Source organism: Chenopodium quinoa, unplaced genomic scaffold (assembly GCF_001683475.1).
Source record: "Chenopodium quinoa cultivar QQ74 unplaced genomic scaffold, ASM168347v1, whole genome shotgun sequence".
Lineage (NCBI taxonomy): Eukaryota > Viridiplantae > Streptophyta > Magnoliopsida > Caryophyllales > Amaranthaceae > Chenopodium > Chenopodium quinoa.
Genome location: NW_018745419.1, coordinates 18,087 through 36,424, shown reverse-complemented (window position 1 = coordinate 36,424; position 18,338 = coordinate 18,087). Strand labels below are relative to the sequence as shown.

The 18,338-nt window shown below is 35.7% G+C and overlaps 1 protein-coding gene across 1 annotated transcript; it reads right to left on the bottom strand.

The window, feature by feature from the left end:
* Positions 1–14,154: 14,154 nt before the first annotated feature.
* Positions 14,155–17,909, bottom strand: LOC110713496. The gene is made up of 4 exons (XM_021891941.1): positions 17,517–17,909; positions 14,743–15,017; positions 14,658–14,686; positions 14,155–14,564 (listed from the first exon to the last, which is right to left on the bottom strand). Exons 1-4 carry the CDS (start codon positions 17,907–17,909, stop codon positions 14,155–14,157), a joined length of 1,107 nt encoding a protein of 368 aa, XP_021747633.1.
* Between the last annotated feature and the right edge of the window lie 429 nt (positions 17,910–18,338).

The following is an 18,338-nucleotide window of genomic DNA, read 5'->3' as shown; positions in this document are numbered from 1 at the left end:
GTTCAGTGGTTTGTGGTTGGGTTTCAAAAGTTTTTAGCAATTGGTTTTTTCTTATATTCATCATCTAATTTCTTCTTTTTTTGGTGTTCTGACGTTGAACTTTTGACTAATTGTACTGTTCAAAAATTTAGGGTTCAATTTAATACTCAATTCTTAAAATTAAGAATTTAAGATCGATTTGCGAATTTAAACAATAAATTACTTATACATCTTCAGTAGGAGTAGATAATTTCGATTTTCTACAAAAAAAAAAAAAAAAAAAAAAAAAAAAAAAAAAAAGACAATTTTATAGTAGAACATAGTTTCAATTTTATAATTTGTTGAATTATATTAGCAAATTTAACAAAAATGTAGGAAAATCAAAGAAGTTTAAGTGATCATTTTTTTACGGTGTTTTCTTGTGTGTTTTTGTCTTTTGTCATGGTAAATTGCAGTTTTTAGAGAGAGAAAAATGGTGATAGGAGAGAGAAAATACAAAAATAATTAATTCAAAAAGGTTTTTTTATATATGAGAGGAGAGAGAAATTTTTTTAAATGAAATAAAAAATAGATATGACAGTTGGAGAGAGGAGGAACTTTTATTTAATAATAATAAAAAAAAAAAACTAAACTCCAAGGGCTTCTATTGTCTGGGCTTCCTCTTTTGGGCACAGATTGGGCGAGGTGTACCTATTTCTAGGTGCACCATGGTGCACATAATACTAATTGGTTATGGCCAAATTACTGAACTGGGCCTGGTTTGAGCCTTATATGCGGCCCAATGATCTAGGGGAGGGCCTAATATAGATTTATCATTCCTAATGCAATTAGGAATGGTTTTAGTCTTCTAGATTCTTCTAGAAGGTTCTTTTCATTTCTAATTCAATTAGCATTGATAAATTGACTTTTGTTGACTTTTTAGAGTTTTAATTAGAATCAAAGAACGTTTTTTGAGGAAAATACGATTTTATCCTCCTGTACGGCAATTTCTATCTGATTTTAAGAAAACGCATGAATTTCTGAATCAGCGCCAAACGCCAGCTATAGCGCTTGGCGCTACGCTTGGCGTCTGGCGCTAGCATTGGCGCCTGGCGCTAATGTTGGCGTCCGGCGCCAATAGCTAGCGTTGGCGCTAATCCAATTTTATTTGCGTCAGAACTCTGTTTTTGATATTTTATCTTTTTGGCTGATTTTCTTTATAAATAACGTCGTAAAAACTCCGTTTTGATCATCAACAATCATCAACTCTCACCAATTCTCACCAACTCTCATCAAGATTCTCTTGATTACTCTCTCTCTCTCTTTTCTAAACTAGCCTTCTCTCAAATATAAAAATTCCGCATCATTAGATCTTGATACACCTAGCCATATTCAAAGTTGCCTTCGTCCTAGACGTAAAAGGTTTAATTTCTGAGGGTTTGGTCCGAAATCTCTATTTCCATTATTTAATTTAATTGTTTTGTTTATTATTTTCCTTGAAGTTACTAACGTGTGTATTTTGTTATTAGAAAAAGGTACGAGGCATCAAAGTGAGTACTTTAATGGTTTTTATTGATGTTATGATATAGAGTTCATGCTTAGGTTGTTATTTTAATTCCTAGTGTCATGTCTAGGGTAACTTTAATACTAAGTATGATTGTTATGATGCCTTCTATTTTCTTCCTAATATTTATGATTGTGGGTATCATGTTTGGGTTGAAGCTTTGATTTTTATTGTTTAGTGACATGCTAGGGTTTGTTATTAATCTTGTTAGTATCATGCCTAGGATCTTGCTATTATTATTATGCTTTAACATGATTCATGATTATTTTTAAAATTGTTTTTTATTATTATTGATATTTGCAATTATATATTATTATATTGATTATTATTATTGTTGCTTGATATTTATTGTTATTGCTTGATCACACCTTTTATGCATGTTTAAAGGGAATTTGTATTTGTAATCATGCTTCATAAGATAATTAATAATCTTATTTAAAGTTAATTTGATTATAATTCAAGTGATCGCCAAAGTTTACTTGTGCATTAATATCCAACCAACATAGATAAACAGGTTAAGGGTAACCTATTGATTGCATGTTAGTCAAAAAGCGCACATGAATACGATCTGAATAAAGTAGAGGCCTATTATTAGGGCAGGTTCAATCTCTTTTAGGTTGGATTTGTACCTTCATCCCCGAACCCTATTTGGTTCAAGACCTTATGGAGTTGACGATCTCTTGGATCGTTAAGGGGTGTAACCTTCACCTCGTGAACGGTTTACAAGTTCCTAAAAAAAACTTGTTGGCGACTCTTTTGTTCTATTTTCTTTCCCTTTGGACGCCACCGTACTTTAGTGTATGATCACAGTGGGGTTCAAGCTAGGGGTTAACGCTTGAAATATTCCCTACATTACGTATCCGAGTAACTTACCAGAAGTTACTCCAAAGGCGCGTTTTTTGTGGGTTCAGTCGCATTTTATATTCTTTTATGCGAGTGAAAATTTTGCATAAAGCTTTTATGTGTCCCATTCTAGCTTTGGACTTTACAATCATATCATCCACATACACTTCTATTTCTTCATGCATCATAGCATGCAAGAGAGTCGTAGCCATTCTTTGGTACGTATATCTTGCACTTTTTAGATCAAATGGCATGACTGTGTAGTAATACGTACCCCAAGGGGTGATAAAGCATGTCTTTTCTTCATATTCTTTTTCCATTAGGATTTGGTTGTAACCTATGTATCTATCTATAAAGGATAATATCGCATGTACAGCCGTGTTATCTACCAATATATCAATATGAGGTAGAGAAAAATCGTCTTTAGGGCTAGCCTTGTTAAGGTCCCTAAAGTCGACACACATGCAAACTCGTCCATCCTTTTTATGGACTGGGACGATGTTCGCTACCCATTCTGGGTAATTACATACGCAAATGAAACCTGCATCTAATTGCTTTTGTACTTCTTCTTTTATTTTCAAAGAGAAATCAGGTTTCATTCATTGAAGTTTTTGTTTTACTGGTTTAGAAAGGTAGGGTTCAAGGGAATGGTATGTTCCGTAACTTCCCTATCTATTCCAGGCATGTCCTTGTACCAAACAAACACGTCTTCGAATTCTTTGAGTGTCGATGTAAGAATCGGTCGCTCTTCCGGATTTAAAGTTAAGCCAATTTTGACTTCTCTTTTGTTTTCATTAGTTCCTATATTGACTGTTTCAGTTTCCTCAATTATAGGGTTATTTCGCTCTCGTTCATTCATTAATTCAACCAAATTATAAATATTATCATCTTCACTAGATTGATTTGTTATAGCAATCAAAAGATTCAAGAGAAGGCATATACTCGGAAATAGAGCTCATATTATTAAATTCGAAAGATAGTACATTAAGAGAAGAATCCTTTTTGGGATCTTTGTCCTTAGAACTAGAAAATAAAGATTCAGTAATGGGCACAAGGCTCAAATTTTCAGCTTCCTTAAAGTCTAAGCTAAACTCGTCATCTGATTCTTCAAACATTTTCCCTTCGCCGTGACGATTTTCAGCTTGTCACCTTTATGATAGGTCCACTTAAAAGATTTCCTCCATCCATGCTCAAAGGTTTCATTAGAAGAGGTGATCACGAGGTTGGGTCAAAATCTTCATCTTGGATGGCATTCTGATTAGTCATGGTAGCAACATGGTTTTGCTCTAGTTTAAATAGCAAGTTGAATGCTTGCCTATTATAGCACCCTAAGGTGTTTTGATTCAACGATTTCGAGATCATCATTCAAGAAGTAGCTATCATGAAATATCTCAAATCCAGGCTTCTTGGTTCCTCCCAGAACTAATGGTTCTGGAAATTCATAGCAAGGGTAATCTTCTCCCTCCCTAATGAATTGTCCATTAAGGGTTTGTTGGTAAGATTGGAAAAAAAATTTCCTTTATTATTGTTATCTCTACGTGATTTGTTTTTAGCATCATGAGACTCTAGTTCTTTCTTAGTTGGTTTGTATCCCAATCCAAAAGAGAAACTTTTGTTTGGGATAGGAAGTAAAAGAGATTCCTTCATTCCTATTTCCAAAGGCATCCCAGGAAAGTAACTATTCTTAAACAAGATGTTTTTTACTATTTGGGTGGAATATAGATCAAACTTGAATGGTTCTTCAAGTCTTTCTTCCATTTTAATTGTGCAGATCGGCTCAGCGGCAAATCCCACATGTCCTCTTCATCATTATCATGGTTTATTTCTAGAAGCGATTGGTCATTTATGGCTATTTTGAAAGGAGAAGCATGTATAGTCATAGGAAGCCCTTGATAGTTCAACCTAATCATTTGATGAAGTGAGGATGGTATTGCACCAAGCTCATGTATCCAAGGATGTCCAAGTAGAAGGTTGAATGTGGGTTTAATGTCAATGACGTAGAATTCAACCATCTTTTGAATGGGGCATGTGGTAATTGGTAGCTAACAGTTCCACACACCGATCTCCTCAAGTTGTCATAGGCCCTAATGCTTTGTGTTGTTGATTGAAAATCTTTTTCTGGATTAAGGCCTAGATATTTTGCTGTTTGTAATGGGCACACATTTACAGCCGACCCATTGTCTACTAAAGTGAGAGGGATATTGCACCCTTTGTACCCCACAGTTAAGTATAATGCATTGTTGTGGGTAGTGTCTTTTGAAGGTAAATCATCATTAGTGAAAATGATTGATTTGCCGGATTTCTCGCTAGTAAGCAAGCTAACGAGATCTTGGGGGGTTGGGTCTGTACTTACAGACAAAGCCATTAGAGTATTCATAAGAGAATTCCTATGTTCTTTAGATTTACTTAGGAGTTTCCAAATGTTAACATTCGCCTTGGATTGGCGAAGTTGTTTGACCAATGGATCTTCCACCTCAGGTGGAGGTGGTATTGAGTTTTGTACTTGACCTTGAGTTTTATTTTGATTTTGTGTGGTCGAAGATCCATTTGGTGGTGCTTGGTAAACTCGCCCAGAATGATTTAGATGATGTATCTCATTTGGGTTAGTTGTAGGACTCGTGAAGCAACTTTCTTTTAGAGGCTTTGAACGTTCCTCCATTTCAATATGTTCCATGATTTGTGCTTGATGTCATTGTTCATCCAAGGAGAGATTTAATAATTCTTGTGACTTCCCCAAGAAATGATCCCAATCCAGTGCTCCATTTGTCTCCTTTTAAAGACAAGATGGAGGTGGGATGGCGGCGTACTTAGAGACATAGAAGTCTTGGAAGTCGTCGTCCCATAACCCACACGCTTCATTAGTTGCCTCTATGAGTGTTGTGGTTAGAGGTTTCCCTATAGGTGTGATATAGTCCAAAGGATTGAACATATCATTTCCCATATGGTCCTCATCAATGTGAAATACCCCTAGTGGGGATACATTGTTGTTAGGTTTAGGCGTGGGAATTCTCTCATCGTCTACTAGATCTTGTACTTTGTGTTTTAGGTTATAGCAACGTTTGGTATCATGCCCAACGCCACTATGATAAACACAATAAGTACTAGCATCCCATTGAGCGTACCTTCTTTCTGGTGGAGTGGGTGGTGTTGGCCCTGTTGGTATAAGTAGACCTTTTTCATTCAATTTTTCTAATAATTCCTTATAGCTCACGGGAAATGGTGTAAATTTTATTTCTTTTGTCCATCTTCTACGAGGATCATTACTGTTATTATATTGTGTGGAGGTCGCAAATACATCAATAGAGGATGAAGTATTATCATTCCCCTTTTTGTAGTTATTCCTAGGTTGATGATGATAAGGTTTGTTTGCTTTTTCTTTAGCAAGATCATCTTCAATCCTAGTAGCCACATAATAGACCTTTTGAAAAGTGTTTAAACCAAGGTAATTTAGATTCTTGTTGTACTTTTCATGACAATTGTCAATGAATTTTTGTACTAACTCGAGTTCAGGTGGCCTTTGGGCAAGGTGAGCCGCCTTTTCTTGCCATCTACCATAGAAAGCAAGGAAACCTTCATCGTCGCCTTGCTTAAGCATTTCAAGTTCACGTAGAGTCAATTTGAACTCTATGTTACTCTCATATTGGGTAATGAAAGCCGAAACTACATCTTTCCATGTTGTTTTGAATTTTGGATCTTGCCCATAGTACCACTCACTCGCGGTTGGGTCTAGAGATAAAGGGAAAGTCAAAGCATAAAACTTAGGATCAACTCCCTTTAATGTCGTGGTGCCAGTAAAACACATTAAGTGGTTTTGTGGATTATTGGTCACCTTAAATATTGGCAAGTCCGTAGCTACGAACTTTTTTGGTAAAGCAAGTCCTGGGGGAGGAGCAAAGTTTTCTACGTCGAAGTACTTATACCCCATGGTAGAACAAAGAACAAGCTTCTCCAACGATTTTTCTTTGACGGAAAATTGTTCCATCTTTTGTTGCAAGGCTGGAGTCTTGGCATTTTTTTTTCAGCCTTTTCAAGTTTCTTAATTCTTCTTTCCTCAGCCTCTTGAGCCTTTTCTTCTCTCAAACGAGCTAGGACTAGTTGTCGAGGGAAGGTGGTTTGAAAGGGGTGGATTGTTTGATGGTAAACTTATAATGCGAGCGCCTGGGAGTCTTCGTTCCCAAGCTTGAAAACCGGCCCTAAAAGAAGTACGAAAGGATAAGTAAATCGATACGCTTGTTTAGGAGATAAAAAGAAGAAAAAAGAATTAAAAATATGTTCGAATGGATAACATCACCCTTAAAATATTCTTCAATGAATATATTGTTTGAACGAGCCAATTTGTTTTCGCAAAAATCAAAATGGTTGGCGCGCGCATTCGAATCACTTGCGCTGGCTGGGGTCACGCAACTCATTAAGTTGCACGCGCCACCTGCTCATAAATTTTTTTTTATTCGAATGTTTTTTTTATTATTTGCCATCATTTTTTTCGATTTTTTTTTAAGTTATCCTTCCAATATGACTCAAAATTACAAAGAGACAACTTTGTAATTGGAACCTAAACAAAACTAAAGGAAAAAAAAAAAAAAAGAAAGTTATCCTAACACGTCGCATATAGTCACATAATCACATACGCATACCATAAGCCAAGATACACATAATTCCATTCTAAGGTCAAAGGCTTGGGTGTCCAAGGGTACCATATCTTAAGAAACGATACACAAATCAATCACTCAACGTGTTGACTCATGACATCGCTCTCTCAATATTTCGTTGACGATATGAGTGAGATAATTGTTATTGATTTTGGGATAGAAGCCTAGTGTTGGCAACCCCTAGTCAATGAGCCAATCCCCAAAGGTTGAAGTGTGCTATGATTATGCATGATGAAATATTGCTTGTTTGGTTTTTACTTTTGTGCAAAAGGAAGATATTATGTGTTCAAGTCTCGCTCTCTAACTAGAGATTATCCAAGTTAATTCCTATTACAACGCATAGGTAACTTAGTGTTGGAAACCTTGGACCATAACTAAGAACTAATCTTGTAACCTTTAAGTCCTCAGCGGAGTCGCCACTGTAAGGAGGGTGTTCCCATCATAGGGGGTCCTTCCTTAGATGCCCATGGCCATTTAAAAGCCTAGGAATTTACATTAGTTAAGATGCATTAGGATTTGAATTCTTGACTGTTTGGGGGACCTTGAATTAGAATTGATTCTATCATCACGTTTTTTTGTAAGAAACAAGTAGGAGTCGCTAATAAGTTTTTGGAAAACCCACAAACCTCGTTCTTGTCTTTCTCCCATGTGGAGTTCATGGGATAATTAGCACAAATCGTAAGTTCACCCAGGCCCAAATTGGTATACATAAACTAGAAATGAGTTCGGGAGCGAGGGTACTAAGATAACGTTCCCTTTAAAGGAGAATCGCTATTCTAGCCCTAGTGCGGCCTCTACTAGCTCTTCCTTTTTTACAATTTCATCACCAAACAATATATGCAATGTGATACCTAAAACTAAGTTAGTTGATTTTATTTACAAGCATTAATCACGTAGGAATTACATTGCAAAGTCGTTATTCTTTATTTAATTGAAATTCGTGAAAGGAGAAAAAGTAAACAAGATTCGCCTTGGCTTAGGTGATCAATCAACCAATTGATTATTCAACTCTAATCTTATTTAACACAAGATATTATGTGGAATCGATTAATTAAATATCCTTATAAAATGGTCAAACAACACTATTTTATTGATTAAAGTTCTTTTAAACGAGAAAAGTAAATGTGATTTATCTAAGTGCTCGGGAATTTACCACTTTTCTTTGTCAGATCTCCGTTTAGAACATTTATGGACTCCTTCTTGTTCGGGAACCTCCACCGTAGTATCAAAGATTAAGAGGAATAAGTGTTTAGGACAAGAGGGTTTGGTAGCACAAGTTCACAAGAGTTCCTGCCAGGATTTTAGGTTCATTTCTGTGTTTAAGCCTCGTATTAAGCCCCTATTTATAGGGAATGGGTGCAGCTAGGGTTTAAAGAAATCTGCCGCAGCAGGTGTCGCGCGCATCTGGATGAGTTGTGCGTGGCATCCAAGCGCAAGTAATTTAGTTGCACTGATATGGGTCGCGCAACAGAATGTCTTGCACGCGGTATTATGGTAAGATTCGATTTTATATTTTTACAAAATTCTAAATCTTCCACGAGCACATCTCTAGAAGTTGCGCTGGGTTGTTGCGCATAACTGAATTAGTTGCGCATGCCAGACCAGCGCGACTCATTGAGATGCACGCCTTTTTCTACGATAGCATTAAATTTAACCTAGGCGCCTCTAATTCCGTCATTATTAGGTCTTAAGCACGGGCTTAAGCCTAATTATGATCGGGTTTAGTTAATTAGACCTTGTTTTGTATTTGTTTTGGGTTAGGCCAGTATTTTTGTGTCTTTGCGGTTTAGCCAGTCATCCATAAGCATTCTTCACTTCGATCCAACACGAAGATGGTTTTATTTATCGTCATTGCACTTCCTGTCGGGACAGGAGGCCAAAAGTAGATGTCTACTAAGAGGAACCTTTTGTATACAAGAAATACAATGGGAGCAGCATGCTTTTCTTAGTCTTGTTTGTAGATGACATACTACTCATGGGAAATGACATACCAATGCTTGAGTCAGTCAAGGAATGCTTGAAGAGTTGTTTCTCCATGAAAGGCTTGGGTAAGGCTCGGTATATTTTGGGAATCAAGATCCATCAAGACAGATCTCGAAGGATGATTGGACTAAGTCAAGAGACTTATATTGATAAGTTCTTGACAGGTTTTCGATGAAAGACTCTAAGAGAGGATTTCTGCCCATGTCTCATGGCATTACGCTCAGTAAATCTCGGTGCCCTAAAACGCCAGAAGAGATGAGATGTATTGTTGATAAACCTTATTCTTTGGCAATAGGGTCAATAATGTATGCCATGATATTTACAAGGTCGGATGTTGCATATGCTCTAAGTATGTGTAGCGGATTTCAGGCAAATCCAAGTGAAGCACACTAGACAGATGCAAAGAACATCCTTAAGTACTTGAAAAGGACTAAATGAATGTTTCTAGTGTATAGCGGAGAAGATGAGTTCGTAGTCAAGGGATATACGGATACGAGTTTCCAAACATACATAGATGACTTAAAATCCCAATTAGGGTACATTTTCTGTCTGAATGGAGGAGCAGTAAGCTGGAAGAGTTCGAATGAAAGCACTGTCACAGACGCTATGACATAATCAGAGTATTTGGCTGCCATTGAAGCAGCTGAGGAAGCAGTTTGGATTAAGAAATTCTTCACATAGTTTGACATTGTACCAAGTACGTGCTTAGGAAGGAATTGAGTTGTATTTATTGTGACAACAATGGTTCCATTGCTCAATCAAAGGAGCCAAGGTCACACTTCAAATCCAAACATGTTGAGAGGAAGTATCATCTCAATCGAGAGATCGTTTGCAGAGGAGATGTCAAGATGTGAAAGTTCATACGGATAAGAACATTACTGATCCACTTATTAAACCCCTTTTGCAGCCCAAGCATGAGAGTCATGCTAGAGCTACAGGATTGAAGCTAATGATGTAATTTAAGTTGTATTTGTTTTTGAGAAAAACTTATTACATATGTAATACATTCATTTGCAGAATTAAGTTTAATTAGAAATTTATTATTTATCTTATTTAATTATGGTTTTAATGTTAAATAAAATGTCCAAAATAATCATGGATTTATGGGCTCATCAGGTTGATAACCTGGTGAATGAAACCCCACAGATGAAAAAAATCCATTTATTTATTCAAGTTCCTAGTTCGAAATCATTAAATTGGACATAAATGATTTCATTAAATGGACTAGCATGTAAGATTGATTAGATAGCGCAGTTTCATGGGCTATACGGCATAGTGATAATGCTTGGTCAATCACCCATGGATATGAATGAATGATGCATGATCAAACTATAGACCTACTCTAAAGTTCAAATATAGAGCTTCCTGATATATTAGTGAATTCTTTTGACATGAGTGGAACATTGACTCCATTCAATAATTGTCTTAACTGTGGTACATTCAAACGTCATGTTATAAAAGGGGGCTACAAAGGACGTTTCCCGGTTACTTCAAGAATTGAGTGGGAGCTTTGGTTTCACAAGATTGGATAGAGTCTACCTATTTAATTAGGAATGTTTCTTGGCCTCTTGAAGAAGGAGAATTCAGAAAATGCATGGTCGTGCTTAAATGGATTACACAATAATCATTTGTTTGGTAATTCTAACTCAGATTTCAAGAAAAGATTTGTAGATTAATATGATCACGACATGAGATGAAATCATATTATCAAATGGACGCACATTCACTTAAGGAATTCGAATATTGCGTGCTTGTCTCAGACAAGTGGGAGATTGAAGGAATTATGTCTTCGATAAGTGCAATTACTAGATATATCAAGGATCACTATTATGGAGATAATTAGTTCATTCTATAGGGTCGTCATTGTCTGGTGCTAGATATGGAAAATGATCTTTGGGATAGTTAAATAGTCCAAAACCCAATAGAATGGGTCCTATAAGGTCACACAACAAGGGTATTGGGTCAAACAAGTAAGAGACACATTCATAGGCCTCATGAGATCATGACATACCATATGGAGTGATGGGATAGAGTATTGATTAGGACAAAGAGTTTGGGCTTGAAATGAACTCTTACTTATAGATATTATCAATAAATAAGATCCATGACTTTGATTGAAATAAAAATTCACAAGTCAGTTAATTGTAACTCAAGCAACCAAGTCCTAAACCCTAATCCCTCTCTCACTCTCACGGCCCTCCCCTCCCCTCCCTCTCCCTATCAGTAAGGTCTGCCACCCCCTTGGTGGCTCGTGGTGTTCGTGGTGGTGGATTGTGGTTAGTTAGTGTCTCTCTTTTCTCTATTGAAGGTTGATTAAAGCGTTCAATCACAACTAACTAGCATTAGTGGAGGTTTAATCTGTGCCCGTGGACTAAGTAGAGGAATCACACTTGGGGTTCTATATCTCTCGTTGTTCTTGCTCGATTGCACGTGGATTCACGCTTCAAATGTATTATTATTTTTTCTTTATGTGTTATGAATTGATCTTAGTGTTTAGATGATCATGAATGTGATTCATGTAATTGTGCTTATAGTATTTAATGTCCTACAAATAAATCAGTGAATTTATTCTGATTCTAAGTGCCCGAGTGTAGGGAATATTTCAAACACCCAACTTTGATCCTCACTGTGATCATACATTTAAGCATGACAACAGCATTTCGTAGTTTATGAACGTCCTCTTTAAGACTTGATGCGTTTTCCCCGGTATCTCCTAAAAAAACTTCTTCTTCATTGGTCATTATTATGAACCTTTTTCTTTGTCAAATCGATTTATCAAAGAGTAATACTTGAACAAAAGTATTGTCCTTGATTAGACGCCATTCTCTCCTTGGCTAAGTGTTGTGGAAGGGGAAGTAATGGATACTTATTGTTAATTATTGGGAAATTCTCTTTGGTAAACCTCTAATTTTTATTATTATCAATGGTAAATTGTAAAAAAAAGTTATTATCCTTGGTGAACTATATTTTAAAAAATTAAGTCATTGGTAACATTACTAATTGTAATTAGGATTTTAAGCCTAACCATGGATAACTACTGACCTAATAACAAATTTACTCTATTAACAAATCTGATTTCCCTCTAAATTGATTTCCTCATCCTTATATATCCCTAATCAATTTCCCCCACTACAAAAAAAATGAGAATAGGCAACACTTAAGATTGCAACACTTACATAAATGTTACTCTTAATAATCTAACGCAACAATACTTATTTGTTACCTTGAACTAAAGTAACAGAAAAAAAAAAAAAAAAGTGTTGCTCTAGAATATATAAGACAACAGTTGCTTAAAGTGTTACTTTTTTCTTGTCTAAGACAACAAATATAATAATTGTTGCATGAAAAGATAACAATAACAAAACTATTGTTTGAAAAATGTAACATTAATATCTATGTTGCCATCTATAGAAACATTTATATTAAAATAACAACATATACATATACATATACATATACATATACATATATATATATATACATATATATATATATATATATATATATATATATGTATATATATATACATACGTATATATATATACATACGTATATATATACGTACGTATATATATACGTATGTATATATATACGTATGTATATATATATACATATGTTTATATATATACATATGTATATATATATATATATATATATATATATATATATATATATATATATATATATATATATATATATATATATAAGCAAGTTTGGTAGAGTTGGTGGGAAACTCACCTTGTGACTCTGAGGTCACAAGTTCGAGCCCTACCAACTACTAAATGCTTGGGAGTGACAACATTTTTGAATTATCTTCTTATATGGCAACATTTTTCATTTGTTGTCTTTGTTAAAGTGTTGTCTTATGTATCATTTTACCTAAGCTTTCAAAATTGTTGCCTTTGAATAACAATGTGTTGCCTTATGAATAGACAACGGGGGCATAAATTACGCCTCATATGTGTTGTCTTAGCTACAAGGAAATACTTTTTTTATATTAGGCAATGGTTTTGCATTGTTACCTTTGCTTTATTTTGTTGTAGTGCCCCTTTTATTCAAACCCTAATTTCACGATTTCCCCCTTTTATTCAAACCCTAATTTCACGAATTTCCCCAAATTCTCTTTGATATCATGAAGAACAGTCAGATTTCTCTAAGCCAATCACCATGGACAATCGAATTGCTAGGGTCAAGCATATGCGCTGCAATTGTGTACCCCCCCCCCCCCCCAAGTTGTTGCAGTGATGGTTTAAGAGACCACAAAGAACCCTAGAAGACTATTTGTCAGTGCAGGGCATGCGATTTTTTTTTGTTGGTTGAAGGAGCAGGACATAATCGGGGTTGGCGGTGAATTGGAGGTTGAACAAGGTTCTCTTGTTGCTGTTAATTCAAGGCTGGATGAATTGCTAAACTTCATTAAATTAATTGTGAATATGGCTTTATTTATGTATTTTGTAATGTTATTTTTTGTTACAATATGATGAATTAGATTGGGATTAGTATGGTGAAGTAGAATGTTGATGTCGATGGGAATGTATTAGGGGTATGAATTAAAACTGATGTACGTTGTTATGCAAATGGTTGAATAAAATTAGTATTACTACTTTTGTGCACAATGTATGAGTTTTTGCAATGTCTTTACTTAATAATAATTCTTTATATTTCATTGAGAATTGTCAAAAGCAAAAGATTACATTAATCCAAGTTGTCCAAAAACATACACTATATGACTGTGTGACACATACAGTTAACTTATAAGCAAAATAACTGGCTTAGCATTCTCAAAATACATGCACTGTTTTGAACAAATTTCCCTAAGACACTAAAATGCAGGCTGTGATGCTGAAACACCTCCTTTAGCTTTCCTTGTCCTTGGTGAGACTCTTAATGGTTGTGAAGATGATGCCACTTTTGTTGGTTGTGGTTGGCTCATTGATACACCTTTTCTCTGCTTTTTTTGTTGCTTTTCTATGGGCTGAGTAGTTAAGCTTTCACCTAAGGCAAACTTGTCTTTTCCTGTCAAGCCACCTTGGCATATCTGTGAGTTATGCCCAAATTGTTGGCATTTTCCACACCTTATAGTCCTGGACCTCTTCCATTTTGCTTGCTCGCCCTTTTCCCTCCTCTTGTTCCTAGAAAGCCTGCCTATACCTCTTTTCATTGCTGGTGGGCAATATCTAGATAATTGCTTTCAGGCCATTGCTCCACATCCGGTATGGCCTTGATAGAGTTGGCATAAGCCAGTTTGTACCTGCTGGCAGAGTACCACTCACTAATGTAGGCCCTAGGGTCTTGATTGTCATACAATATTGCCCTCATAGCATGTTTGCATGGCAATCCAGACAGTTGCCAAGCATTACACACACTTCCCCTTAGGTTGACAGGAAGCACAGACTTTCCATCAAGCACTTCAAATTCTCCATCTCCAGATTTCAAACACTTGCATGTCCTTGATTCATGGCTAATCACTTGCAGCCTTTTCATGATGTTAGGGCAAACATCATCTCTCCGGCTCTCACATGCTTCCCTTCTGGTTGCCATTCTAACCATAGTTAGTCTTCTAATACCTGCAGTACAATTTTATGCCATCAAATTAGCTGTAGTTCTTTCTTAATTACTCTAACACTAAATCTTAAAATTAGGTAGGCCTAGTGAATTACCTTCAAGAAAAGTTAGTACTGGTCTGAATCTATCAATGCCCATGGTGTCATTAAAGCTTTCAACAAAGTTAGATTTTTTGCTAACTTGCTATCACACTTCACAATTGGATTAAAGGCATGCTTTGACCATCTTGATTGTGGTCCAAACTTTGAGAGCCAAACTAGAGCTAGGGGATTGGCCTTTTGCAATGCCTTCATTGCCTTTTTGAATGTGAATGGATTGTATGCTCCAGCAGCCTTCCAGAATAGTTGAAACATCAATAAACCAGGAAATTCCTTCTTAAAATTCTTAACCAAGTGCTTGCAACAGAACCTTCTGCCCACTTTAAGCCAAATTTCAGAAATTGCAAGATCAATACCCTGCACAAATGAACATCATGTGTTAGGTTTACATTGCATAGTGTACTATAATTAAAGTAACTTATAATATAGCATAACCAATATACCTTTTGCCTATCACTAATGATGCACCAATCATCACCCCTGCCACTTGGTTGTAGAGCATTTTTCAAGTGATATATGAAGAAATTCCAGTGTAGGGAATAATTTCAAGCGTTAACCCCTAGCTTGAACCCCACTGTGATCATACACTGAAGTACGGTGGCGTCCAAAAGGGAAAAAGATAGAGCAAAAGAGTCTCCAACAAGTTTTTTAGGAACTTGTAAACCGTCCACGAGGTGAAGGTTACAACCCTTAACGATCCAAGAGATCGTCAACTCCATAAGGTCTAGAACCAAATAAGGGTTCGGGGATGAAGGTACAAAACCAACCTAAAAGAGATTGAACCTGCCCTAATAATAGGCCTCTACTTTATTCTGATCGTATTCATGTGCGTTTCTTGACTAACATGCAATCAATAGGATTAACCCTAAACCTGTTTATCTATGTTGGTTGAATTAAATGCACAAATAAATCTATTATTAACGATCACTTGAAATTACAATCAAATTAAACCTAACAAGATTATTAATTATCTTATTAAGCATGATTACAAGTACAAATTCCCTTTAAACATGCATAAAAGGCGTGATCAAGCAATAACAATAAAAATCAAGCAACATAATAAATAATCATCATAATAATAATCATGAATAATAATTATATCATCATAAATAAAATAATCATCATCAAAATAATAATAATAATAATAATAATAATATTCATAATCATCATAAATTATAACAATTATAATCATAATCATGTTCATGTTAATATTAAAGCATAATAAAAATAGCAAGATCCTAGGCATGATACTAACAAGATTAATAACAAACCCTAGCATGTCACTAAGCAATAAAAATCAAATCTTTAACCCTAACATGATACTAACAATCATAAATATTAGGAAGAGAGTAAGAAACATCACAGGAATCATAATAAGCATACTTGATATTATAACCTTTTCCCTAAACATGATACCAGGAATATCATAATAACAATATAAACACATCATAATATCAATTAATCATTAAAGTACTTACTTTGATGCCTCGTACCTCTTTCTAATAACAAAATACACACGTTAGTAACTTCAAGGAAAATAATAAACAAAACAATTAAATTAAAAAATTGAAATAGAGATTTGGGACCAAACCCTCAGAAATTAAACCTTTCACGTCTAGGGAGAAGACAACTTCGAATATAGCTAGGTGTTTCTAGATCTTGCGAATGCGGAATTTTTTATTTGAGAAAAGGCTAGTTTAGAAAAAGAGAGAGAGAGAGAGAGAGAGAATAATCAAGAAAATCTTGATGAGAGTTGGTGAATGAAAACGAAGTTTTTACGACGTTATTTATAAAGAAAATCAGCCAAAAAGATAAAATTAACAAAACAGAGCATTGGCGCAACTGAAACAGAGCTGGCGCCAACATTAGGCTATTGGCGCCAAGCGCCAACACTAGCGCCAAGCGCCAATTCTGGCGCCAGGCGCTATAGCTGGCGTTTGGCGCTGATTTCAGAAATTCACGCGTTTTTGTTTTTATCATATCTTTTGATCCGGAAGTTCAAATAAGGCATATAATATGTCGTTGGTAATCTCTTAAAGTCTACTTTCCAACCCAATTAGAATCAGGTTAAAATAATTTGTAGATAAAAAGATATGGCCAAAATAGTGGAAGGGTATCAGTTTTGGATAAAGTTTCATGTCTCATTCATATCTTTTTCGTTATAACTCAGATTTAATATTATAATATATCATTGGAAAGATAATTTCAAGATCTATCCAACCATATAAAATTTGGATAAATATTATGAGGCACGTAAATAAAATCTGAATATATTCCACTTCGTACAAAACAAGGATTCTTAAAATGAGTAGTTTTATTCAATGTCAAACTCTTTAAAACATAATTATCAATCCTAACTCCATTAGGATTTAAAAGAACCTCCTAGAGTATTCTAAAAGAAAATAATCAATCCTAATAGCTTAAGGAATGATAATTAATAATAGGCCCTCCTCTAGATCATTGGGCCGCATATAAAAACCAAATCGGGCCCAGTTTAGTATTTTGGCCATAACTTCCTCGATATTTATCGGAATTGGGCTTATAATATATCGTTGGAAAGGTCTTTTCAAACCCCATACAACTACACCATTATTGGATCCTTATCATGGACCAACCAAACTGGATTAAGTTTTCAAAACAGAGAGAAGAGAAAAGAATTAAAACTATCCGCAACACCAGACTTTCCACACTTTCACTTCATTCGATTATGATTCGACGCGAAAGGTACTTATCACTGGGTTTGGTTTTGGGGAGACACAAATGGGTGTCTACATCTAGCTAGTAGTATCTTCTGCTCCAACTATTGCCCAAGTTATAGGAAATATTTCATTATTGAGCAACTGCAGAAAGTAAGACCCCACCATAGTTTCCCTTTAGATCAGATCCATCTACACCAATCAGACTTCTGCACTCAGCACTCAACTCATCAAGCACATCTTTAAATGCAGTGAAGATGGATCTGAACATCATAGGTCTGTTGGGACCAACATTGTTCCATGCACAGAAAGCTAATGAGTTAGGGTTTAGCTCCTTGATAACATCATAGTATCTAGGCAATTCCTTGTAGGAAACATCATGGCCTCCATGAATTTCCACTAAAGTCTTTGTCCTTACCCTATACAAGGTGGTTTGTGCCTTGGTAACTCCATATCTTTTCCATAACAATTGATTCAGAGCCTTGGCCGGAACATCATTGTTTGCCCTGATGTCTTCAAGTAAAACCCTCATTGCCCACTTAACATTCACCATGTTGTTTCTTGTCTCAAGTCCTTGACAAGTATGCTCTAGGCTTTGTATGCTTTTGATTGCCCAAGTTGTACCATCTGGAAACACTGATGCATGCAATCTCCACCCACATTTCACATCTGAGCACCTTGAACATTATCTCTTGTTGCTGGCAAAGTCAATAACCACTGCAAATCCACACTAAATGCACTAATCCTTCACCACATCCTTGAGGTTTTGTTAATCCATGAACAGCTGCCAGGCTTCAAACTATTTTCCCAAATCCCTCATCCTTATAAACTTCTCCATTGTTGTACAACTTGGTTAGATAATTGTCCTGTTCATTTTCACACTCAAACTTCTCATCTTCAAAAGGATCATAGTTGTCTTCAAACATAGGCCCATACTCATCCTTAGGCAAGTCTTCTTCATCCTCTAAACTCAACTCATCTG

What these genes read in the sequence shown, in the direction of transcription:
- LOC110713496 (XM_021891941.1), bottom strand. Translation starts at nt 17,909, where the DNA reads ATGGTGAATGTTAAGTGGGCAATGAGGGTTTTACTTGAAGACATCAGG. An exon ending in TAAAGGGAAACTATGGTGGG is followed by an intron (nt 15,018 to 17,516) that starts GTCTTACTTTCT and finishes TCATTTGTGCAG; the next exon opens with GGTATTGATCTTGCAATTTC. An exon ending in ATTGTGAAGTGTGATAGCAA is followed by an intron (nt 14,687 to 14,742) that starts GTTAGCAAAAAA and finishes GGGCATTGATAG; the next exon opens with ATTCAGACCAGTACTAACTT.